Genomic DNA, 25,545 nt, shown 5'->3' on the forward strand with positions numbered 1-25,545 from the left:
CATTGATTAAAGGGTAATAATAATAATAATAATAATAATAATAATAATAATAATAATTTATTCATACCCCGCCCATCTGGCTGGGTTTCCCCAGCTACTCTGGGCGGCTTCCAACAAAATATTAAAAATGCAATAAAACATCAGCCATTAAAAACTTCCCTAAACAGGGCTGCCTTCAGATGTCTTCTAAAAGTCAGAAAGTTGTTTGTTTCCTTGACATCTGATGGGAGGGCGTTCCACAGGGTGGGCGTCACTACCCAGTTGGTCCAACGTCAGTATACAACTGTTTCCACCCAACTTTTCCATATTACCATCTTTTTTGCAATTCTTAGCATGCGGTTCCCCCACAAAGTAAGGTTAGCATGTGAAAATGGATCAAATATGTTTTTATTGTTGAACCCAATGGGCCCCATCTGGGAAAAAGGGTCAGTTGTTACAAAACAGACACACACCTGCCGCTTCACCTCAGCCCTCTGCATTCATTTACTGAACCGTCCCAACCCCACCCTTCCTACTAGCATAAAATGAACAGGAATCCTTTAGATCTCTTACCGGATCTGGGACCTCCTCGACGATGGGCCTGCCAAAGGCAGAACAAGGTATAAGTCAGTACTGGGAACATCTTCCTTAGGCCTTCCTAGTGAAGGCATCATTTGTATGGCGGGAACTCTGTGACGGAGGCAGGCGAATTATGGCCTTCCACGCACACACAGGCTAAGGAATTGTCTGACTCCAGAACCCTGACATTTGGACCAGGAACGTGCATTTTGCAATGAACAACACACCTGGGGGTTAACACCTGTCCTGGGGGTGGGGGTGGGGCACTCAGCAAGGAATCGGCCAATCTGGTTGGGAAGAACATTCTAGATCGGGGCCCCGAGGCTTACCCTCCTGCTTCAGAAATAAAACAACCAACTAAAGTCTTCTTCTTCTTCCTATTCTTTTTAAGTGTGTTTATCAAACAGTTTGGCCCACAACTCTCAGTTGGGTCTGTGCAGTGGTGTAGCGTGGGTTGTCAGCACCCGGGGCAAGGCAAGTAATTTGCGCCCCCTAACCCGTGGATTTGCGCCCCCTAACCCGTGGATTTGCCCTAACCCCAGATGTTGCGCCCGGTGCGGCCGGCCCCCCTTGCACCCCCCACGCTACGCCACTGGGTCTGTGACAAAGATACAACCCAGGTAAAGGTAAAGGGACCCCTGACCATTAGGTCCAGTCGCGGCCGACTCTGGGGTTGGGGAGCTCATCTTGTTTCACTGGCCAAGGGAGCTTCCGGGTCATGTGGCCAGCATGACTAAGCCGCTTCTGGCGAACCAGAGCAGCGCACGGAAACGGCGTTTACCTTCCCGACGGAAAGTTATCTACTTGCACTTTGACGTGCTTTCGAACTGCTAGGTTGGCAGGAGCAGGGACCAAGCAATGGGAGCTCATCCCATCGTGGGGATTCGAACTGCCGACCTTCTGATCAGCAAGTCCTAGGCTCTGTGGTTTAACCCACAGTGCCACCCGCATCCCTAGAGATGGTCAAATACAAACAACTCTCCATTACACGGGGGTTACGTTCTGAACCCCCCTGCACACCAGTGAAATAGGGAGTCGCCTGTATCAGCTCAGCTTTGCTGGTCCACAGAGCCACATGAGCCGGAGGAACAGCATGGCTTGCCCAGTTGATGTGCAGGAAAGCAGCCGCAGCTGCGCTTCCCAGCATGTCAGCTGTTAGATGGGAAGGCCTCCTGCTTGCGAGGAGACGCCTCCCCAGAGCCCGAAGAGGATGCCCTCTTTGGGCTCTGGGGAGGGTCACCTTGTGAGCCAGGAGTGCTCCCCATTTCTGGGATCCACTTCTGGTTTCCCTGTGCCACACATGTGCACGGTCATGTGCAAATAGAGTGCACGCCAATGGGGAGTTGCGTGTATGTAATTTTTTTTGTTTCTGTCGGTTTCTCATTTCCCTGCCTTTCCACACCAGTTCATAGCTGTCAGCTTTCAGATTTGAAAATAAGGGATCAGCAGCCTTGAAAATAAGGGATCAGCAGCCTCACCTGTCCCGGGGACAGTCCACGGGATATCTAACAATCCGGGATAGCAGCGGGAAGCGGCGCTGGAATAAGTGAATTTCCCACAAAAAAAGGGAAGGTTGACAGCTATGCACCAGTTTGCATTTAAAAATAAGGTCCTCATCAAAATGCATCAACATATTAGTGCAAATTTACCCTAATTTTTGCAAAACCATTTTTACTGATATAATGCATTTCTGTAAGTCATTTCACTAATTTATGCATTTAAATCCTCTCTTTGCCCCTGCCTATGAGTTTTTTGTACATATTACTGGGCTGGAGAATTGCACTTCAAAATCTGAAGAACGTGCAGGTTTTGAAGGACGGCTCTGCTTTGGTTCTCCGATTCTTTGTGTGATTTGAGTGAGTTTGCCTTTAAATGGAGATGGATTGGGTTGCCCCTCCCCCGTTTCCTAGACCCAGGTTCTTTGCAGGTCATTGGGAAGTAGGTTGCCCTCCTGTCAATTCAGCGGCCCACCCTACCTGGGAGGCTTCTCTGGGAGAATCTCCATCACAGCATCGTGGGGCGGCAACTTATCTGGATTTATCTGCAAGACAGAAGACAGCCACTAAAGAAAACCGTCAGGTAAAGGCTGCTGTCACCCACACACCTGACCCTCATTACTCAGAACACAGTGGAGGCCCAAAGTGGCAGCCGTCAGTGTGGTGCCTTGCTACATCCCCCCCCCAGCAGTTGTGTTTTATTTGTTTGTTTGTATACCACTATATCATTAAAAAAAAGTCAAACTGCTTTACAGCAACAAAAACATACAATACAGTGAACAGAATATGAGTGAGTAAACTCTTTTATACTTTTATAGAAGACTGTGTCGTGTCTACAGTGGTACCTTGGGCTACAGACACTTTAGGTTACAGACGCTTCAGGTTACAGACTTCGCTAACCCAGAAATAGTACCTCGGGTTACAGGCTGCCAAAAATTGCTAAAGTGGTGCTTCAGGTTAAGAACAGTTTCAGGTTGGCTTCCAGGTGGAGAGGTCAAAATTAGAAACAGAGCTTTTGGAACCCAATACTAAGAATCTGTCAAGAATGTATAACTTGCTGTTGAAATGGAATACACAGGATGAGACGGTTAAATCAGCTATGATTAAATGGGCACAAGACATTGGTCATGACATTATGTTTGCTGACTGGGAACAGTTATGGACTACCAGTATAAAGTTTACGGCATGTAATGCCGTAAGAGAGAACATTATGAAAATGATTTACAGGTGGTACATGACCCCAGTCAAGCTTGCAAAAATCTATCATACGCCCAATAATAAATGCTGGAAATGTAAGGAAACTGAAGGTACTTTCTACCACCTTTGGTGGACGTTCCCAAGGATCAAGGCCTTCTGGGAAATTATCTATAATGAAATTAAGAAGGTACTTAAGTGTACTTTTCACAAGAAACCAGAGGCCTTCCTCCTGGGCATGGTAGGCCAATTGGTGTCAAGGAAAGATAGGACGTTTTTTATGTATGCTACAACAGCAGCAAGAGTTCTTCTAGCAAAGTATTGGAAGACACAAGAACTACCCACGCTGGAAGAGTGGCAGACGAAGGTGATTGACTATATGGGACTGGCCGAGATGACTGGCAGAATTCGTGACCAAGGGAAAGAGACGGTGGAAGAAGATTGGAAGAAATTTAAAGTTTATCTTAAGAACTGTTGTAAAATTAATGAGTGCTAAAATGTCATGGGTAACGTAAAATAGAATTGCAACGATAAACGATTGGGTAAGAGAAAAAGGACTAAAGAAATTCGAACTATAAGTAATTGAAATTAGGGGTTGCTGAAAAAGTTTAAAACAGGGATGCAGAAAAGGGAGGTATGGGGAAGTCGTTGAAATAAGGTTTAAGAAAAAAAAGGTTATGAAATTATACGTGTTTATATGTTTGTTTGTTAATGTGTTGTGTTGTGAGTTTTTGTGTGTTAATATATGTTGTAAAACCAATAAAAATTTATTATAAAAAAAAAAGAACAGTTTCAGGTTAAGAACGGACCTCCAGAACGAATTAAGTTCTTATCCCGAAATACCACTGTAATACCATAAAAAGCCATATAGAAAGTTCAAAACAAATATCAGTTAACCATGGCAGAAAGTCCTAGTCTTAATTGCCTGCTCAGGCCTGTTTTCAGTTAAGCGTTTAAAAGTTGGCACAGAAGGACCTACTGAATCTCTAGGGCAGGGGTCAGCAACCTTTTTCAGCCGTGGGCCGGTCCACCATCCCTCAGACCATGTGGTGAAATATATATATATATATATATATATATATATATATATATATATATGAACGAATTCCTATGCTCCACAAATAACACAGAGATGCATTTTTAATAAAAGCACACAGTCTACTCATGTAAAAACACACTGATTCCCAGACTGTCCGTGGGCTGGATTTAGAAGGCGATTGGGCCGCAGCCGGCCCCCGGGCCTTAGGTTGCCTACCCCTGCTCTAGTGACAGAGAGTTCCACAGGACTGGGCCAATGACACTAAAAGCTCTATTGCTCATTGTTGTCAAACAAGCCTCACGACGCTCCTGCAAGTGATCTGAGTGATCAAGCTGGGGGTATAAGGGTTTAGGCAGTCCCTGAGGTATCCTGGACCTAAGTTGTTAAGGGCTTTGTAAATTAATGAACCTGACTTGGTGGCAGGTGGCTGGCAGTTTTGCAGCACTTTGATATGGTTGTGTGATGATGGCAGTTGGCAGATGGCTGCCACCCCATCCCCAGAATCTCAGGGAATTGTTGTGTTTTCCTCCGAGGAATTTGAGGCAGCTTATATGGTTCTTTCCCCTCCCTCCTGCTCCCTCAACAGACCTGTGAGGTCGATAAAACAGAGGGATTGTGACTGCTGCAAGGTCACCTAGGACCCTTCTGCACAATACCGCTAAAGCAGGATCCTACCACTTTATGAACAGGCATGGCTGGGAGCTGTAGTTTGAGGGTTGTTTCCTGATTCCCTTCACAGAGCTACAGTTCTCAAACTGGTTTTACAGTACAGTAAATCGCTCTTCACAGGGAAGCTGCACGAGGCGGGTGGCGTGCAAGGGCAAATCATTGCACCGACAGAGCCAGAGACTTAAGTGCCATTTTGGATACAAGCAAATAGTAATAACAACAATAATAATAATTAATAATGTCATTTCAACCCAGCCCTCACAAGAATCTACTTCTCCTTTCTATGATCTGCTTATCCATCCATTTATCAATCTATCATCCATCATCCATCATTAGAAAGACACTTGATCATTTAGTTACTTTGGAACTCCCTGCCTATTGATATCAAAAAGGCGTCTTTGCTGTGCTCATTTTGGTACCTGCTAAAAACACCCTTGCTTAGACCAGCCCATCCAGATGCTGAGAAAGCTGATGTGAATGGATTTTAATCTGTTTTAATATTTAACTTTTCTATGTTTTAAAGACTTGTGCCAATTTTTTCTTGTTTTCTTGTTTTAACTGTTTTAACCCACACTGGAAGAATGGCAGATGAAGGTGATAGACTACATGGGCTTGGCAGAAATGACGAGCAGAATCCGAAACCAGGGAAGAGAAGCAGTGCAAGAAGAATGGAAAAAATTCAAGGACTATTTAAAGAAATACTACAAAATTAATGAAAGTTAGAATGATGTTGGACTGGAAAGCAAATGGTTACTATTAGCAATGGTTAAGACAAGGAGAATAAGGAAGATTAGTTTAAATTTAAATTAAAATAAGGGAAGATTTGCTGAGTAATTGATAAGAAATCGGAATACAGAAATGGGAGGCATGAGGAAGTCGGGGAAGAAAGGTATAAGAAATTAGGATATGAAATGGTACATGTTTTTTTGTTTTGTTTTTGTCTTTGTATGTTTATGTATGTTATGTCTATTTGGAAAAAAATAAAAATATTATAAAAAAAAAATAATTCTTGTTTTCTTGTTTTAACTTTTTGTAAACCGTTTCGATTTTTTTTTAAAAAACAATCTAATAGTATATAAATATTATTAAATAAAGAAACAAATAATCCTCAGTGTCATGCTAAATTAAACCAAATCCCCTTTGCTGTTACTGCAAATACAGCCCCTACAAGTAAGGGCATGTAGCACTAATTCACACTAAATGAATGTGAAGGTAGACAGCAACAGACTTGCAGGATACGACAGGCTCTCACTATATATGACAAATCAGAGGGAAGCAACTACAGAGCTCAGCCGGATTTCCTCTCATGGAAATACATCGGATTGCAGCAGAAATGGTTTGTTCAGCCCCAGCCGCAAGAATCCCAAAGTCAAAGAATGTACGGATTCTACTTCCTCCTCCTGCAGCCCCAAATACTCACTGTTGAAGAGAAGGGGCGGTAATACAGTGCCATCTGAGTGCTTTGGATGTGCCTCACGCCATCCCATGGGGGCAGAAATAAAAAGATCCTCTGGCAGAGATCAGATTAACAAGCCTCTCCACTGGTTGCCAGGTGCCTGTCACTCCAAACAGCAACCTCCAGAGGTACGGCACAAACTCCGGAACCGCAAAGCAAACAGTGTGCTCACCTGTCCTCCCGGAAGAGGCTCCAAAGGGCTTTGCATCACATCTGCCGGCTCCATCGCCAACAGAGTCAACTGCTAATGGGACGCAATGCCAGCTGGATCCTAAACTGCATGAGGGCAAGCCACAACTCTCCTGTGGGCAGGGCAGGTGTTGGCACCTGATTGCAGAGGTGACCTGCTGCCCAGCTCACTCCGGAAGCTGCCGTTGCTACAACACAGCTCCTTGTAGCAACCAGGGTGTCAAAGCTCCTTTGCCGCACACAGGGACACAAATGCAGCACCTGTTGAATGTTGGTTTTTTTTGGGACAGTTGTTAAAGACGCAGGTACGCCTTGGAAAATGCAGAAAGGACTACAGAAAGCAGAAAGCATGCAGGTGGCGCTGTGGGTTAAACCACAGAGCCTAGGGCTTGCAGTTCAGAAGATCGGTGGTTTGAATCCCTGCGACGGGGTGAGCCCCCGTTGATCGGTCCTTGCTCCTGCCATGTCAAAGTGCAAGTAGATAAATAGGTACTGCTCCGGTGGGAAGGTAAACGGCGTTTCTGTGCGCTGCTCTGGTTCGCCAGAAGCGGCTTTGTCATGCTGGCCCCATGACCCGGAAGCTGTATGCCGGCTCCCTCAGCCGATAAAGCGAGATGAGCGCCGCATCCCCAGAGTCGTCCGCGACTGGACATAATGGTCAGGGCCCCCTTTACCTTTAAAGGCGCAGGTGCCCTAGCAGAAAGCAGAAAGGACTACAAAAGTTGGACTACAACACCTGGAGGGCCCTGGGTCATCCGCACCAGGTGAAAGGATTGAGATGGACTGCAGGAAGGATGCACACATATATGAACACTTGCAAATCAGCAGCCCCTGGTCCCCTGGCCAACGGACGGGGACCTTTGCTGCGATGCTCCTTCTGGGAAGCAGGGGTGCCAACGGAGGTCACTTCTACACCATAAATTGAAAAGTGGACATCCAATGAAGCTGAATGTTGGGAGATTTGGGACAGATAAAAGGAAGGACTTCTTTACGCAGCACATGGTTAATCGATGGAACTCCTTGCCACAGGAGTCAGAGATGGCTACCAACTTGAGTGGCTTTAAAGGAGGATCAGACACATTTGTGAAGGAGGAGAGGGCTGTTGGTGGCTCTGCTCTTCTTCCACAGTGGGAGGCAGCGATGCTTCCAGATACCAATAGCTCGAAAGGGCAGGAGGGGAGAGTTGCTCTTGGGCTCAAATCCTGCTTGCAGGTTTCCTTTTGGGGCATCTGCTTGGTGTGGGGTGTGAAACACAGAGCAGTCAAGTACAACATCCCTAGAGTGGACATAAAAAGGCGGTGTCTGGACCAGCCAGTCGGAACTTCCTGTTTCCTCCTAGGCTGGGACAGACTTCCTCTACATGTGACCAGAGGTGGGCGTGACCTCACCTATGCAGGTAACAAAATACCTCAGCGGAGGTCGCCATCTCTCTCTCTTTGACTACATTCGCTGAAGAAGCAACATTTGCTTAGCCTAAGATGCTTTCTTGGCTTCTAGCCAAGAGAAGACAAAGGAGCTGTCTCCTTATGGGATAGTTTCCAGGTATATTACTTTTGTAACTTAAGTCTGCCTTCTGGGATCCATCTGTGAACAGAATGTGAGTGAGTAAATTATTTTATACTTTTATAGAAGACTGTGTTGTGTCTACAGTGGTACCTTGGGTTACAGACGCTTCAGGTTACAGACTCTGCTAGCCCAGAAATAGTGCTTCAGGTTAAGAACTTTGCTTCAGGATGAGAACAGAAACCGTGCTCCAGCGGCGCAGCGGCAGTGGGAGGCCCCATTAGCTAAAGTGGTGCTTCAGGTTAAGAACAGTTTCAGGTTAAGAATGGACCTCCAGAACGAATTAAGTTCTTAACCTGAGATTTCTTTTATGAGGAACTAAAGAGGAAATTACCAGGTAACTTATTTTGGAGGCTTTAGGGAGCCTGAGCAAAGGCATCCGCTGTGGAAGTTTAAAAAGGGGAATGTTGCTCTGCTAAATTGTCGGACTTTTTAACACAAGTTGGAAAGGCTATTATCAGACAATATATCCTCTCCTGAATCCCTGAACATTCCCACACTTGGCTACTGTGAGAACAGGATGCTGGACTGGGTGGGCCATTGGCCTGATCCAGGAGGCTCTTCTTATGTTCTTAAGTGCTTCTGGACAACTTTGAATAGTCATGGCTCCCCCCCAAAGCATCCTGGGAGCTGTATTTGGTCCAGGGAGCTGAGAGTTGATGGGAGACTCCCTATTCCCTTCACAGAACTACAATTCCCAGACTTCTCTGGTAAGAAGAAGGATTGACAGTTAAACCACTTCGGGGGTACAGCAGGGCTTTGACTGTATGGTGGGGGCTGTGGCCCCTGACTGGCCTGGCCTCCATGAGTAGCAGAACCCCATTGTGTTTCCCGACCCCTGCCAGCCAGAGCCCAACCTTAACTCTCTTTGTCCTTCTCTCTGACTCAGAGTCCTCTAGAGATGACAGAGGGAGGTATCAGTCCCTCACTCCCTGCTGCTTAGATGCTGAGTGCCAGAGCCTTTTGCTGCCTCAGCACCTTTCTCTGCCATGCACTCCGCTTCTCATGTTTCAAAGGCTCAATTAGGTTCTGAGGCTCCTCAGCTTTTAAACGTCTCCCTCCGTGACCTTCCTAGGAACGCCTCACATCTCCTTGGCCATCAGCTTGGTCTGTTTTGCTGCATCCCTCCTGGATCTGTCTATGGGGGAGAGATTTGGCACGGTTTGCATCGTCCACGGTGTCTTCTTTCAGCAGCCAAAACGACCTCGTGCTGGCGATCCGCTGCTTTCATTTCCCCTGTAAAGTTGCATGCGTCTACTTTGGGAAGGAACGTTGGGAGCTGCCTTTCACCGAATCAGGACATTTGTCAGTCTAGCTCAGTATTGGCCACACTGTCGGGCAGCGCAGCAAAGGCTCTCTGGGGTTTCAGTCTTGCAGGGGTCTCTCTCAGCCCAACCTGGAGATGCCATTATAGTGGTACCTCAGGTTATATACGCTTCAGGTTACATACACTTCAGGTTACAGACTCCGCTAATCCATAAATATTACCTTGGGTTAAGAACTTTGCTTCAGGATGAGAACAGAAATTGCAGTGGGAGACCCCATTAGCTAAAGTGGTGCTTCAGGTTAAGAACAGTTTCAGGTTAAGAACAGACCTCCAGAACGAATTAAGTACTTAACCAGAGGTACCACTGTCACTGAGCTATGGTGGCTCTTTCTTGGGGAAGCGACAGCCTTCAAGGCATGTTTTATTTTTTATTTATTTGTGACATTTCTATCCAAGACGCTCAAGGCAGTGTGCGTACTTATCCCCACTTCCTCACTGAGTCCCCACAACAACCCTGTGAGGTAAGCTAGGCTGAGAGCCATTGGTTTGCAAAGTCACACCCAGTGCGCTTTATGGCTGTGATGGACAGCTGAGCCAGACCTGAGTCTGAAGAAGAAGAAGGAGAAGAAGAGTTTGGACTTGATATCCCGCTTTATCACTACCCTAAGGAGCCTCCAAGCGGCTAACATTCTCCTTTCCCTTCCTCCCCCAAAACAAACACTCTGTGAGGTGAGTGGGGCTTAGAGACTTCAGAGAAATGTGACTGGCCCAAGGTCACCCAGCAGCTGCATGAGGAGGAGTGGAGAAGCGAACCCGGTTCACCAGATTACGAGTCCACCGCTCTTAACCACTACACTCACACTGGTGATGCAGCCCCTCAGAAATCCCCCCAAGAGGGCTGGAGCCTCTCTCTGATTGGCTACCAAGAAAGCCAGCCGGAGGGGGTGGGGCCACTGGCAGAGGGAGAGGACTGCGGGGGGAGCGCATCGCCCCCAGCAGCGTGATCCCAGAAAGGTGCCATTGCGGCTGCCCCCCTGCCTGCGTTTCGGCGTCCTGCCCCCGCAGGTAGCACGCCCCACCCCCAGGGCGTGCGCCATGCCCCCAGGACACACACCCCGCTCCTGCGGGTGGTGTGCCCCACCCCAGGATGTGTACCAGCCCCACTCCTGCCTGCTCTCCACCCCCCGGTGCCGGAGCATAAAGCTCCGCCACTGGGTGCAGCCAGCACTTCCCTGCCACATGCTTTTGACCAGGGGTCAGCAACCTTTTTCAGCCGTGGGCCGGTCCACTGTCCCTCAGAACATGTTGTGGGCCGGACTATATTTTTTTTTGGGGGGGGGGGAATGAACGAATTCCTATACCCCACATATAACCCAGAGATGCATTTTAAACAAAAGCACACATTCTCCTCATGTAAAAACACCAGACAGGCCCCACAAATAACCCAGAGATGCATCTTAAATAAAAGGACACATTCTGCTCATGTAAAAACACGCTGATTCCTGGACCGTCTGCGGGCCAGATTGAGAAGGTGATTGGGCCGCATCCGGCCCCCGGGCCTTAGGTTGCCTACCCCTGCTTTAGACCCACCAGTTATATTTCCTCTGCTCTCTATTTCATTTATTTATTGCATTTATATCCCACCTTTTCCTCCACGGAGCTCAAGGTAGCATACATGGTTCTCCCACCTCCTCATTTAACCCCCACAACAATCCTGTGAGGTAGGACAGGCTGAAGGGCAAGAGTGACCGGCCCCCGAGGTTGCAGCCAGTGGAACGGGGACTTGAACCCTGGTCTCTCTCAGCTCATAGTCCATCACTCTGTCCATGACACCACCCCTGGATCTCTGCTAGATTTAATAGGTCAAGTGGGACCAATTAAGGTCAAGGGGGCACACTGCTGGGTGCAGAATTTAGGCCCTTGACCGGACCCTCAGAGACAGGGCACAGAGGAGAGAGACAGAGGCAGAGATATACCGTATTTTTTGCTCTATAATACTCACTTTTTCCCTCCTAAAAAGTAAGGGGAAATGTGTGTGCGTCTTATGGAGTGAATGCAGGCTGCACAGCGATCCCAGAAGCCAGAACAGCAAGAGGGATCGCTGCTTTCGCTGCGCAGCGATCCCTCTTGCTGTTCTGGCTTCTGGGATTCAGAATATTTTTTTTCTTGTTTTCCTCCTCCAAAAACTAGGTGCGTCTTATGGTCTGGTGCGTCTTATGGAGTGAAAAATACAGTACTTTGCTGCTCATCAACTCTGTCATTCTGTCAGCTGGGGACCTGCTCCTTCACCCTGTTTGCGCATTGTAAGATTTCACAGAAATGTGCTTTAGTCTCACGAAGTACGGGAAGAGTACTTCACTCAGACAAAAGGCCAGTGGTGGTGCCGTGGTTAGCGTGTCAGACTAGGCCCTGGGAGACCAGAGTTCGAATCCCCGCCCTCTCAGCCATTGAGCTCTTTGGGTGTGATATTGGGGGCCAGTCACTTGCTCTCATCCTAAGCTACCTAGCGGGTCTACTGTGAGGGTACAATTAGGAGGAGAACCATGTACGGCACCCCGAGTTCCTTGGAGGAAAAAGTGAGACATAAATTTAATATATAAATAATTAGTAAGTACATTAAGCCTGCAACTTACACGCATTAACCTGCGCATATTCAGTTTTACATGCTTGGCAAAATAATTTTTAAAAGGGTGGGACAGAAAGGGGTCAAACATCTGGGGGGAAAGACTTTGGCAATCCCACCTGCCATTCAACCCAATGTGTTTTAACTATGCAACTGCAATTTTGGCTTTACTTATGATCCCTGGAACGTAACCCTTGTGTGAGTTGTAGGCTTACTGTAATAAGTCAGTAAATATTGACAAGCCAAAGTTATTATAATTTTTTAGAAAAGTAACTCCAAAAACACCCGCAAAAAAGAAGCAGCAAATCCGTATCTTTGTTAAGGATATGCTTCACCTCAGCCAAACAGACAAGTGGGGATGTGGCCATAGATGTTTAATGCTTATAATCCTAAATTATTAGCATCATTAGTGATCAGTGGCAAAGCAAGAGAGTGGCTTCTTCTTTGAGCCTTGGAGCAGGGACCTGTCCGTCTATACTTCCATCGCTGGAATTGCCACTGCTACAGGGGCCACACAATACCCTTTCTGCAGCGCCTGTACTTTGGAACTCCCTGCCAATTGATATCAAGCAGGTTGCCTTTGCTGTGCTCTTTTTGGCGCTTGCTTAAAAACAGATGTATAGAATGTAGAGGTAACTTTAATCTGTTTCGTATTTTAACTTTTGTATATTGTATGTTACAATGCACAATATTATTGATTTTCTTGTTTTGTCTTTTTGTAAGCTGCTTTGCTTTTTTTAAAAAAAAACAACCAAGCTGTGTATAAATCTTATGAAATAATAAAATAAAATATATTGATGGTGCTGTGAAAACAGAGAGCAGCATTGATACCCTGAGAGGTGGCCTGGCCAAACAGCAGTGTAGACAGTCAAGGGGACACATCCCTCAAGAGCAAACTATGCTTTTGATCATGAAATCAGAAAACACGGTGGCTTGAGCCACACTCACCTCTTTTAGGTCAATCATGGAGCTCTTGTGTTCAGGAGCAATGAAGGAACTCTGGAAAACACAATATAGTTTCCCCTATTATTTTCCTCCAAGGACAATCCTCACAGAAGAAAATGGTTATAAAATCAAATCCACTGAACGTGGTGTGGATATGAAGAATGCAGGACTGGGGCATCTGGGTTCTGAACAGATATTGCTCCTGGTTCTCCAAGAACGCCCTGTACCACAAAGATGTCAAGAGCTAGTCATGCAGGTTTAGAGACACTCGTTTTTATTTAATGAGATTTGCAAATGCAGTAAACAAAAGCAAGCAAACAAAACATCAAGTAAAAAAAAAGAATAAAAACAGTCAAAAGAGCAATACAAAATAGCAGAATAAAAATCATAATGATCATAGGTAAAGGTAAAGGGACCCCTGACCGTTAGGTCCAGTCGCGAATGACTTTGGGGTTGCAGCACTCATCTCGCTTTACTGGCCGAGGGAGCCGGCCAGCATGTGGCCAGCATGACTAAGCTGCTTCTGGCGAACCAGAGCAGCGCATGGAAACGCCATTTACCTTCCCACCAGAGCGGTACCTATTTATCTACTTGCAATTTGACGTGCTTTCAAACTGCTAGGTGGGCAGGAGCAGGGACCGAGTAACGGGAGCTCACCCCGTCACGGGGATTCGAACTGCCGACCTTCTGATCAGCAAGTCCTAGGCTCAGTGGTTTAGACCACAGCGCCACCCTCGTAGAAAGCTTTAAAAAAGAATGAGTAGCATAAAATATATTCCATGGTGGGGTACATGGTTCATATTTATATGTAACTTATTAAATAATCACAAATGTTGCCAAATAAACTCTTTTAGTAGGAATGTGCCAACTATAAGAGTGTTTGGTCATATCAATCACAAATCACCCCAAGCAGAAGCTGGAGAGGCAACACATAGTTTATAAGTCAGTTTTTTGGAAATGGTAATAAGCAGGATTTCCTAAAACCCTCAATCCACAGAGTAACAGGATGCATCCTTCCTCCAGAGATCCCTAGATGAGCAGCAACCAGCAAGTATAGAATTATTTGTTGAGGTGTAAGGCCAGCATTGTGGGATGTGGGTGGCACTGTGGGTTAAACCACAGAGCCTATGGCTTGCCGATCAGAAGGTTGGCGGTTCGAATCCCCGCAACGGGGTGAGCTCCCGTTGTTCAGTCCCTGCTCCTGCCAACCTAGCAGTTCGAAAGTACGTCAAAGTGCAAGTGGATAAATAGGTACCACTCCGGCGGGAAGGTAAACGGTGTTTCCGTGTGCTGCTCTGGTTCGCCAGAAGTGGCTTAGTCATGCTGGTCACATGACCTGGAAGCTGTACGCCGGCTCCCTTGGCCAATAAAGCGAGATGAGCGCCGCAACCCCAGAGTCGTCTGCGACTGGACCTAACGGTCAGGGGTCCCTTTACCTTTATCTTTAAGGCCAGCTTCAGCTCCAATCAAGATGGATGAGAGACTCAATTTAGCATCCAAGGTGACCTGTTTGCCAACAATTATGTCAATCTCCATGGCAGAGAACTTTTGCTTCCAGAACTTCTGAATATTCTTATATCCCCACCACATATGTGGATAAGTTCATTGCACTCTCATTTTTTAAAAAAATAAGCGTATGACTTCTATCCAAAGCAGCACTAAGTCACTCATTCTGTTAGTGCAATGGGTTCCTTTCCTCCCCACCCCTCCTGCAGGCCCCCTAAATCTGTTCTGGGGTTTCCCTGCAACCTGCCTGAGCAAACAGAGTGCACACGGTGGGGGGAATGTAGGAAAGGGGGAAATGTTCCATTGCACAAGCATAAATCATTGCACTAGCAGAAGGAGTGCATTGGACAGCACCCAATATCCCTATGCAGCTTTTCCTGGGAGGCTTACAGCAGTAAAATTTTGAATTTGAATTTTAAAATAGAACAACCCAGAAGAATAAAGCCCATTCACAATAAACTCCTGCCTTGAATCGGCAAATGGAGAAAAACATTACACAAAGTGCTGCAACCTGAATCACAACCCCTGTAGGGTTTAGATGTGTGACACCTGTGTGACATATACAGGGCAACCATTTGACCTTTGCCTTCCACCTTCATGAGTCATTACAAGCTAGATACTTACGCCTCAGCGGAGGTCTCCTTGGGAGGCGAGTGGTTCAACAGGTGATTAATACTAAAGAGGTAGGGCCCACAGCGGCTGCCACCTGATTTGGGAACTGCTGAGATACATCCCACACAGGATCGTATTTCCCTTCCTATAGGAGAAGCGAACGTTGGTACTTACCACTATAAGTTCCTTCTCTGTAGGGAGAAATATGATCCGGCCCTCCCAGGTACAGTCATACCTCAGGTTACAGACGCTTCAGGTTGCGTTTTTGCGGGTTACGGACTGCTGAAACCTGGAAGCACCTGAACGGGTTACTTCCGGGTTTCGGCGGTCGCGCATGCACAGAAGTGCTAAATCGCGCTTTGCGCATGCGCAGAAGCGCCGAATCACAACCCGCGGGTGTGAAGATGTGCTGCTGTGGGTTGCGAATGCTGTGGGTTGCAAACATGCATCCCGCACGGATCACGTTCGCAACCTGAGCGTCCACTGTACTGCTGTGTACATGGGAGAGGTCATCAGACACAGAGCATGGAGGGTTGCCCAGGGGGCCAGACGTGCCTCCCCACAATTTTCTCCCCGTTCCTCTTGCTCTTTAGCACATACCGGGGGTGTGTGTGTCCCCCTTCTCCTCTTCACCTGTCCTATCTACCCGGCAAGCTTGGGACGGGAGTCCAGGGAACAGAGAGGCATGTCTCACTGGGACTGCTGAATTTCCTGCTCCTAACTATTTAGTTTCCTTCTTTTTTAGTCTGTTAGTTGTTTATTCCTGACTGTACAGTTACCTGCTTAAGCACAAACTGAACTGGAGATAAAGGGGTTGTCTCTGCCCCAAGTATACCCTAAAAACCCCCACAAACAAACAAACAAACAAACAAACAAACCAGTTACTTCCTGCCAGTGGTGAGATGACATCCCATACAGGATCATACTTCTCCCTACAGAGAAGGAACTTATCACGGTATGAAAGTACCAACGTTTGCCTCTCCCCAGTACACACGCAAAATCTTGGGTTGTATCCAATGTGTCACTAAGTTAAAGTCATTGCAGTTGGCTCTCCTCCTCCTTCATCCTGTACTCCCTCTTCCACAGCCGGCTACCAGGGAGCGGGTGGAGAAATCACTCAGAAGCAGATCCTTAGCTCCAGCCCAGTTAACTTTTCTCCAAGGTGTCGTCTTCCCCCTTGCCTTCAGCTACTGAATCTCTTCAGCCATCCCTTCTATCTGGTTGCCTTACAGCTGGGCTCCTGGATCACTTTAGGCCCCGTGTAGCATCTCACCCTGGGACACAGGTGGCGCTGTGGGTTAAACCACAGAGCCTAGGGCTTGCTGATCAGAAGGTTGGCAGTTCGAATCCCCACGACGGGGTGAGCTCCCATTGATCGGTCCCTGCTCCTGCCAACCTAGCAGTTTGAAAGCACGTCAAAGTACTAGTAGATAAATAGGTACCGCTCTGGCGGGAAGGTAAACAGTGTTTCTCTGCACTGCTCTGGTTCGCCAGAAGTGGCTTAGTCATGCTGGCCACATGACCTGGAAGCTTTTCGCCGGCTACCTCAGCCAATAAAGCGAGATGAGCGCCGCAACCCCAGAGTCGTCCGCAACTGGACCTAATGGTCAGGGGTCCCTTTACCTTTACCTAGCATCTCATCAGGCAGGTCTCTGACTTTTTTCTCCAAGGAGGCTTCTCCCACACTCTGTTTGCAGCTGCTCCATTTTATCGAACCACTGTCTCTGTCTGCTGTTGATCCAGTTTGTCAAGCAGTTGATCCGACTAGCCTTGCTGCTCCATTTGTTCCTGGCTTTGCTGCTGGACCATCAATCTGAACTGCTCTAGAGGTATACCTGTTCCTCCCTTCACCTTGATTCAGGTACACAGGTCTTCCTCCGGGAAAAATGAATCCCACTTTTGACACCAGTGTTGCATGCCACCGCAATCTATGAGGGAAGTGAGATTCCTGGTGTTCCAGGCATTTACCCAGAGTTCAGTTTCCTTGGAATGAGGGACAGTGGAGACTGCTATGTCTTTAGGATATATGGTTTATTTACACATATATACAGCCTGAGCCTATGATGGAGTGGCTCCCAGCATTAACCCCGCAAGAAGGTCTTGCTTCTCCCTAAGTCACAGTCTTGGATTTAAGCAGAAATCAAGCATGCATCTCCCACTCAGGCTTCTAGCTCTCTTTCACACACCTCTGGCCCTTTACCTTCTCATCAATAGCCAAGTGAGGGAAGGGTGATGATGAGAAATTCCTTATTAATGGCTACAAGAAAGTTAAAAGCATTGCATTTCCTGCCAGCCTGAGGTTTATTTAGATTCTAAATATATATATTCCCACAGCTTCCTTTCCCTTTAGTAATTTTGTATGCCTTTCATATGTTAGCAAAGAGAAATTTCCCTGTATGATCTCCCTCTTTTCCTCTCTCTCATTCACCATATATATATATTTGTTCAGTGTTTTCTCCTGCACACTTATTTATTTATTTTACAAATTGCTTGGGGAGTCTTTGATGCCTGTGATGAGCTTCAGATGTTGGAATCTATTAATCTTGCCGTGTCTGTGAAGAAACTGTTTTGCATGATCTCACGGGCCCAGCTGCAAACCTTCCAACCCCCACCAAAAAACATCAGGGACTACCTGGTGCATTTCAAGGGGTAAATGCAGACAATGAGATTCAGGGGCAGGTTTGCCCCTTTAACATGCCCAAATTTTCTATTCCAGACAGGGCGAAAAGGAGGCACCTGTGTGTGGGAAGAGCCTTGGAAGAAAAAGCATAGAACCATAGAATTGTAGAGTTGGAAGGGACCCAAGGGTCATCTTGTCTAACCCCCTGTGATGCAGGAATCTCAACTGAAGCATCCCTGACAGATAACCATCCAGGAAAGAGAGTCTACCACCTTCTGAGGGAGTCAGTCCCACTGTTGAGTGGCTCTCACCTTCAGAAAGTTTTTCCTGTTGTTTAATCAGAACCAGGAAAGAGAGTCTACCACCTTCTGAGGAAGTCAGTCCTACTGTTGAATGGCTCTCACCTTCAGAAAGTTTTTCCTGTAAACAACAGATGAGAATCTCCTTTCTTGTAACTTGAATCCATTGGTTTGGGTCCTCCCCTCTGGGGCAGCAGAAACCAAGCTTTCTCCATCTTCCATGTGACAGCCCTATAGATGTGACAGCTGTCAACTCTCTTAACTTCCCCTGGTTTTTTAAGACCCTCAGCTACTGGCTGCATTTCTTCACAGGCCCTCAACAAATGGGTTTTATGGAGGCTTGAGCCAGGAACCAGGCTCAGGACGGCTTATATAACATGTAAAAATTACATAATTACAAACATAACAAAAGCAGTCATAAACAATAAACAAAACATAAAAAGTACAGAATGAAATTGAACAATTTCCACAAAAATAATAATAAAAGCAAAATACAAAATACAAAAATAATAATATCAATAATAAAATAGTATCAATGATTATTTATACAAGCAGGGCTCAAATACGAAAGTTTGGTTGTGTCTAGACTAACCTTGTGAAGAATACAGAGATCCTAAAGATTTGAAAAGAATCTAAGGAAGGGAAATGATTGAAGAACAGATGTGAATGCGAGTAAGACAACTAAAAGATGTGTGGTGAATGTGGTGGAAGTCTTTTATAATATTTTAACTAAGATTTATATATTGCAGTATTTGAAGCAAGAATTTGGTAATATTCCAGGTTATGAAAAGTATTTTTTCTTTTCTTTTTTCTTTATATCTTTTATTTTTCCTTTTCTTTCTTTTTATTTTTATTAGTTTTCATTTTGGAAAATATGTATATAAGTGTGTTTACAGTGTTATGTATTGTTCTTTGTTTTTCTTTGTTTAATTTCTATTTTTTGAAAAAAAAATAAAACAAAAAACAGCAACAATGACCCGCCCCCCCCCCGTGCCGGCCCTAATCATGCACTGTACAGGTACCTGTGTGCAGACTCTGAGACTTGTATAGTATTTATATATTACTTATTTCATAAAACTGATACACCCTTTGAAAAAGAAACTTCAAAGTGGTTTACCAAAAAAAGGACAAAACAATGGACCTATCCATAAGAACAATTAGCAAAAATTGTTTAAACTATCAAAAAGTGACTTTCTAAACATCTGTGTAGGCTTGTCTAAGCAAGAATGCGCTGGATAGGCACCAAGAGTACAGTGGTACCTCGGGTTACAGACGCTTCAGGTTACAGATTCCGCTAACCCAGAAATAGTACCTTGGGTTAAGAACTTTTTTTATGTACACTACAACAGCAGCAAGAATACTTATTGCAAAGTATTGGAAGACACAAGATTTACCCACTTTGGAAGAATGGCAGATGAAGATAATGGACTATATGGGACTGGCAGAAATGACTGGCAGAATCCGGGACCAGGGAGAAGAGGCGGTGGAAGAAGATTGGAAGAAATTTAAAGACTATTTACAGAAATATTGCAAAATTAATGAATGTTAGAATGATGCTGGATAGAAAGTAAGTGGTTTCCAGCTGTAATGCTTTAAGAATATGGAAGAAGGGTATAATTAGGTAAAAAAAATAATAACTAAAATGGTGTTGGATTGGAAATAAGTGGTACTGGCAACAAAGTTAATAAGAATATGCAAAAATGAATTGATAATGTATGAAAATACTGAGTTATAAAATGTTAAGTTACAGAGATAAGATAAATGAAAGAGGGTAAGGATTTGCTGATTTGATTATTTAAATGGGAATACAAGAAGGGGAGGTGTGAGGAAGTCAAAGAAACAAGCAAATGAGTTTTATGTTATGAAAAATAATTGTTTTTAATTTTTCTTGCTGTTTCTGTATGTTTTACTTATCTTTTTATTTTTAATTTTTTTCTTTTATTATTATGTGTTTTTGTATACTTGTCTTTGTAAAATCTTAATAAATATTTCTTTAAAAAAGAAAAGAACTTTGCTTCAGGAAGAGAACAGAAATCGTGCAGTGGTGGCGCAGCGGCAGCAGGAGGCCCCATTAGCTAAAGTGGTGCTTCAGGTTAAGAACAGTTTCAGGTTAAGAACAGACCTCCAGAACAAATTAAGTTCTTAACCCGAGGTACCACTGTACAAAGAAAGCACAAAGGCCTGCATGGTTCTCCTCTTTCTCACAGAATCCTCACAACAACCCTGCAAGGTAAGTTAGCCTGAGAGGCAATGCCTGGCCGAAGCCCACCCAGGGAACTTCATGGCCAAGCCGGGATTTCAACCCTGGTCTCCCAGATCCTCATCCCTAAAAACACACAAGCACCTAAGAAGAGCCCTGCTGGATGAGGCCCCTTGAGTCCAGCATCTTGTTACCCAGCTATACAGCTGCAAATAAAGCGTTGTGTGTTGTAAAGTGCTTTATACAAATGCGACACTAGATGGCAGTGGTGAGCTATGACAAATTCAATATATTTTTCAAAACTTTTTTCAAAAAAAACATATTCACAACATTTTTTATATGTGCCTAGATTCCACCTTGTCCTCCCAGTGGCCAACCAGATGCCCATTATGGGAATCCTGCAAGAAGGCTGGAGCCATCTCCCTTCCTGTGGTTTCTAGCGATTGAAATAGTTTGTTTGCTTCAAGTTGGCCCTGGAATCAGGGTGAAAGAAAGGGCAGCTGGGTCAGTCTTAATGGCTGGCCCTCATTCCGAAGCAATTATGGTCTATGTCTCCCTGGAGAAGAGCAGAGAGTGTCAGTAACTAGAGGTCACGGAGACACAAGATTTACAGATGCTGCTCTGTAGCCCAAGGCCTTCCTATGTAAATAATTCTACCAGGCTGTGCTCAGCCATTGCTGTTATCTGCAACACTGCAGTCATGGCTTGCAGGAGGGCTATTGCCGCTTGCCTTGCTGGTGCTCTTGGCGTTCTACAAAAGCCGTTCTCTGTTGCCTCCTGTCCACAGAATCCCTGTCCCGGTTTCTCCAAGACTGGGAACATCATCAGAAACACCTTTAAAAACAAAGAGCATCGGACCCAGGAGAGCATCGCACCCTTTCTGGTGCCTGCTAAAAATGTTCCTCTTTTGGCAGGCCTATGCAGATGCTTAGAAATACTGATGTGAATTTTAATGTGTTTTAGTGTTTTTTTGATTTTTTTTTTGTATGTTTTAAAGTATTGATGTGATTTCTTGTTTTTTTTCTTTTTGTAAACCTCTTTGAGGCTTGTTTTACAATCAAGAGGTACATTTTACAAAATAAATAAAAATAAATAAAATGCCATAAAAAGAGAATATCAAAGCGGCTTACAGCAGTAACACATTGCTCAGAGCACCTTATGACAGCAATTAAAATACAACCCCGTATGATTAAGCTAAACAACAACTTCCACAATGTAAGAGAAGAACGGGGAATCTGCAGCACTCCATATATTGTTGAGGATGCTCAGTTCTCATTGGGCTTTTGGGGAGTTTTATTCTGCCTCCTGCCCCATTTCTCCCACGCCTTATGAAAGGCTTTTTTTGTGCTTCTGCAGAAGCCTGCTGTCATCTCCCTCTTGTGCATAGGTGATGCCAGTTTGGCTCCACTAAGAATAAGCAACTTTGCTATCAATGCACAAGACGCTGTATGCTGAGCCTATCACCTTGTTTAGGTCCCACAGCCCAGGTTTTAATCCATCAGCAGGTCCAATTGATGCAGTCCTTGCCAGCAGATGAGCCACTGATAAACTTGCATCTGTGGTGTCGCTGTCTATTTTCTTATTTAATCCATCCTCTGTCTGCATTGCTCTCCTGCATGCCATTGTTAAAGAGACTTTCCTTGAGCCCATTTTCCTAATCCTGATATCTTAATTGTACTGAAGATCACTGATGTTTGCATTCCCGTGGGGCTCCTCTGTTTGGCTTTATCCCTTCTGATTTCCCACAGGATTGCCATAGATCTCTCAGCTAGTGGAGTCACTTGACTCTGGTGCTCAATATGCCCCCACCCTCAAAGCACGACAGTAGGGAAGTTCCAGGCCAGATGTTCTAACACAATATTTCCAGTTACAGATAGGTAGCCGTGTTGGTCTGCCATAGTCAAAACAAAAATTTTTTTTTCCTTCCAGTAGCACCTTAAAGACCAACTAAGTTAGTTCTTGGTATGAGCTTTCGTGTGCATGCACACTTCTTCAGATACACTGAAACAGAAGTTGCCAGATCCTTCTATATAGTGAGAAGGTGGGGAGGGGTATTACTCAGAAGGGTGGTGGGAATGGGTGGTTGGCAGATAGCTGAGATGAGCCTGTTGACGACTCTTAACGACTGCAATAGGTCTTACAGGAAAAAGCAAGGGGTGAGAAGGTGAAAAATGGCTTTGTCATCGTCTAACATTGTATATGCCATCAAATGCCAACAGTGTCCCTCAGCTCTCTATATTGGACAAACAGGCCAAACCTAACGCCAAAGAATAAACGGACATAAATCGGACATCAAGAATCACAAGACAGAGAAACCAGTAGGAGAACACTTCAATCTCCCAGGACATTCTATACAAGATCTCAAAGTAGCTGTATTACTACAAAGGAATTTCAGAAATAGACTGGAAAGAGAAGCTGCTGAATTGCAACTCATTACCAAACTTAAAACCATGGAGAGACCTGGTCTGAACAAAGACATTGGATTCTTATCTCATTATACATGACAAAGCCATTTTTCACCTTCTCACCCCTTGCTTTTCCCTGTAAGACCTATTGCAGTCGTTAAGAGTCGTCAACAGGCTCATCACAGCTATCTGCCAACCACCCATTCCCACCACCCTTCTGAGTAATACCCCTCCCCACCTTCTCACTATATAGAAGGATCTGGCAACTTCTGTTTCAGTGTATCTGAAGAAGTGTGCATGCACACGAAAGCTCATACCAAGAACTAACTTAGTTGGTCTTTAAGGTGCTACTGGAAGGAATTTTTTTTTTTGTTTTAACACAATATTGACAGAGAGCCAGTGGTGGTGTAATGGTCAGAGTGCCATAACACTAGGACTCATTGACTTCCAATGAAGCTGAGTGTAGGAAAATTCAGGACTGATCAAAGAAAGTCCACAATGCAAGAACTACGGAACTCCCTCCAGCAGGAGGCAGCAATGGCCACCAGCTTGGATGGCTTTAAAAAAGGACTGAAGGAATTCAGGAAGGAGCAGAGGACTGGTGATGGCTCCTAGCCATGATGGCTGTGCCCTGCCTCCACCATTGGAGGCAGCAAGGCTTCGGAATGACAGTTGCTGGGAACCACAGGAGCGGAGAGGGCCTTTGTGCCTCCACTATCAGCGGCAGACATGCCTCTGGATGCCAGTTTTGTGGGATCATGATTGGGGAGCTCAGGTCCTTCCTGTGGGCTTCCTGGAAGCATCTGGTTGGACACAGAGAACAAGATGTTGGACTAGATGGGTCAGTGTTCCGATAAAGCAGGGCTCTTCTCGTGTACTTATCTATTTTCAGTGCTGGGCATCAGATCACACACCTGAGCAAAGGCCTTCCACCACAGTGCTCCACTGACTTACTTTTAAAGCCTCCAAAGAATGAGAGTCTACCACTTCTGAGGGAGTCTGTCCCACCATCAAACGGCCCTTCACAGTCAGAAAGTTCTTCCCAAGGTTGCGTTGGAACCTCCTTTCTTGTGAACGCTTGCATTCGAGATGGAAGAGAGATCCCATTTTGCAAAAACCAACTCATCTTAACTTACGGTTTCGGTGCCTCAAATCAACCAAAGATTTCATGGGTCAAATCCTGACCTGGAGGGTGGCCTTGCAATACCAGTGGGAGAAAGACAACACTGAGCATGTGAGACTGAGCGGGGGCAGAGGGACACCCCCAGGGGGACCTTCTGAAAGTTAAAATCAGCCCCCTCCCCCCCTTTGTATTTATTTCCAACACACATTCCTTCCAAATGATCAATCTCATCTCCTGCCCTGCACCTGGGTGGCGTCATTGGGAATTAATTGCCCTTTATCTGGTTAAACTGGCGGTGAACTCAGAAGCTATTTGCCTTCATCTACTGTGAGGGAAGACGGCCTGCAGTCTTGTAATGGGAGCTGGAAGGAGGAAGGAGAGGAAAATTCATGCCAGGGATGAGAACGGTATATTATCCTCCGCATTGCTATTCAATTTGAGAGTTAATTGGATTGTATCGGAAAGCATTTGATCTCGGCTGAGGCTGGCTTAATAGAGACACAGCTTCACTCCGAGCTGCCCCATTCAAAACGGGTGGTTTTGAGGGAGGGCAAAGAGATGGTCATCACTGCCACGCTACAGATCCAGCTGCCGAAGGCAGATAGTATATCCAGCAACAGAATAAAAGCCATTGGATTACACTAGTAAACCCTCTGAAGAGACAAGCTCTATCTGGCTGGGGTTGGCTTTCCTCAGCCTGTTCCTCTGAGATAAGGCAGGGGAGGCAGCCATCCATCCTGGGCGGTGTCACACAAACACTCCGATTTTCCCGCAAGCTCCCCACGTCCCTCCCCATTCCCTTTTCTCAAAGGGCTGGAACACTGGGAGAAATGAAAGTCATCAAGCAACTTCCCACGGCCTCCGACCAAACATGTTCAAAGATGCGTGTCGCAGGCTCAGACGTCAGGCTCAAAGTCCGCGGCCCAAATAATAAGAGCAAAAGAGGTATAAAGCACAAGCGAAGATAAAAAAGACCAAACCTTCAAAAGGATAGTTTGAGGCACAAAATGCATTACCTAGCGCTTTTTTTCCACACGACTTTGCATACTTTTGCCTAAGAACTTTCTTAGCATTGAAACAGGGTGTGGTGAGCCACTTTTAACAGTCATGGCTTCCATGGAAAACACTGTCTGGAATTAACACCTCATTAGGGTGCAGTAACATATGGAAAACTGCATTACATGAACAACTTAACTGGTGCATCTGTTTTTATGAAAGAAAGAAAAAGGCAACCTCTTTTGTGGAATTTTATTGAATACATAAAAAACACAATTTATCTCTTCCACAAGTCGCTCAAAAAAATTGGGATAAATAACTTATTACTGGTTGAAAAATGCTATGGTTGTAATATAGAGTCTTTTATTCTTGGTAGTCCTTGGGCCTCTGATGGTTTAAGTCATATGTTTATGTTTCTGTATAACTTGTAAGTCATGCACACCACACTTGCTCTCTTTGTTTCTTATGATAGTGCTCTCCACTTGCCTGTCTGTTTTGTTGTTTAGTCGTTTAGTCGTGTCCGACTCTTCGTGACCCCATGGACCAGAGCACGCCAGGCACTCCTGTCTTCCACTGACTCCTGCAGTTTGGTCAAACTCATCTTGGTAGCTTCGAGAACACTATCCAACCATTTCATCCTCCCTTGTCCCCTTCTCCTTGTGCCCTCCATCTTTCCCAACATCAGGGTCTTTTCCAGGGAGTCTTCTCTTCTCATGAGGTGGCCAAAGTCTTGGAGTCTCAGCTTCAGGATCTGTTCTTCCAGTGAGCACTCAGGGCTGATTTCC

General features: G+C 45.4%; 1 protein-coding gene across 5 annotated transcripts in view; it reads right to left on the reverse strand.

Moving 5' to 3' along the window:
- Positions 1-25,545, reverse strand: part of CCDC33 (coiled-coil domain containing 33) — a 154,606-nt gene that overhangs the window by 19,019 nt on the left and 110,042 nt on the right. For 4 of the 5 annotated variants that reach the window (XM_083630314.1, XM_083630316.1, XM_083630313.1 and 1 more), the window contains 3 exons: positions 13,003-13,053; positions 2,535-2,599; positions 553-580 (listed from right to left, as the gene is read on the reverse strand). In XM_083630314.1, the coding sequence (XP_083486440.1) occupies positions 553-580; positions 2,535-2,599; positions 13,003-13,053 (144 nt within the window). The remainder of the gene's footprint in view (positions 1-552; positions 581-2,534; positions 2,600-13,002; positions 13,054-25,545) is intronic. The other variant, XM_083630315.1, reaches the window with a different exon arrangement.

The sequence above is a fragment of the Podarcis filfolensis genome (assembly GCF_964270895.1).
Source record: "Podarcis filfolensis genome assembly, chromosome: 9".
Classification (NCBI taxonomy): Eukaryota; Metazoa; Chordata; class Lepidosauria; order Squamata; family Lacertidae; genus Podarcis; species Podarcis filfolensis.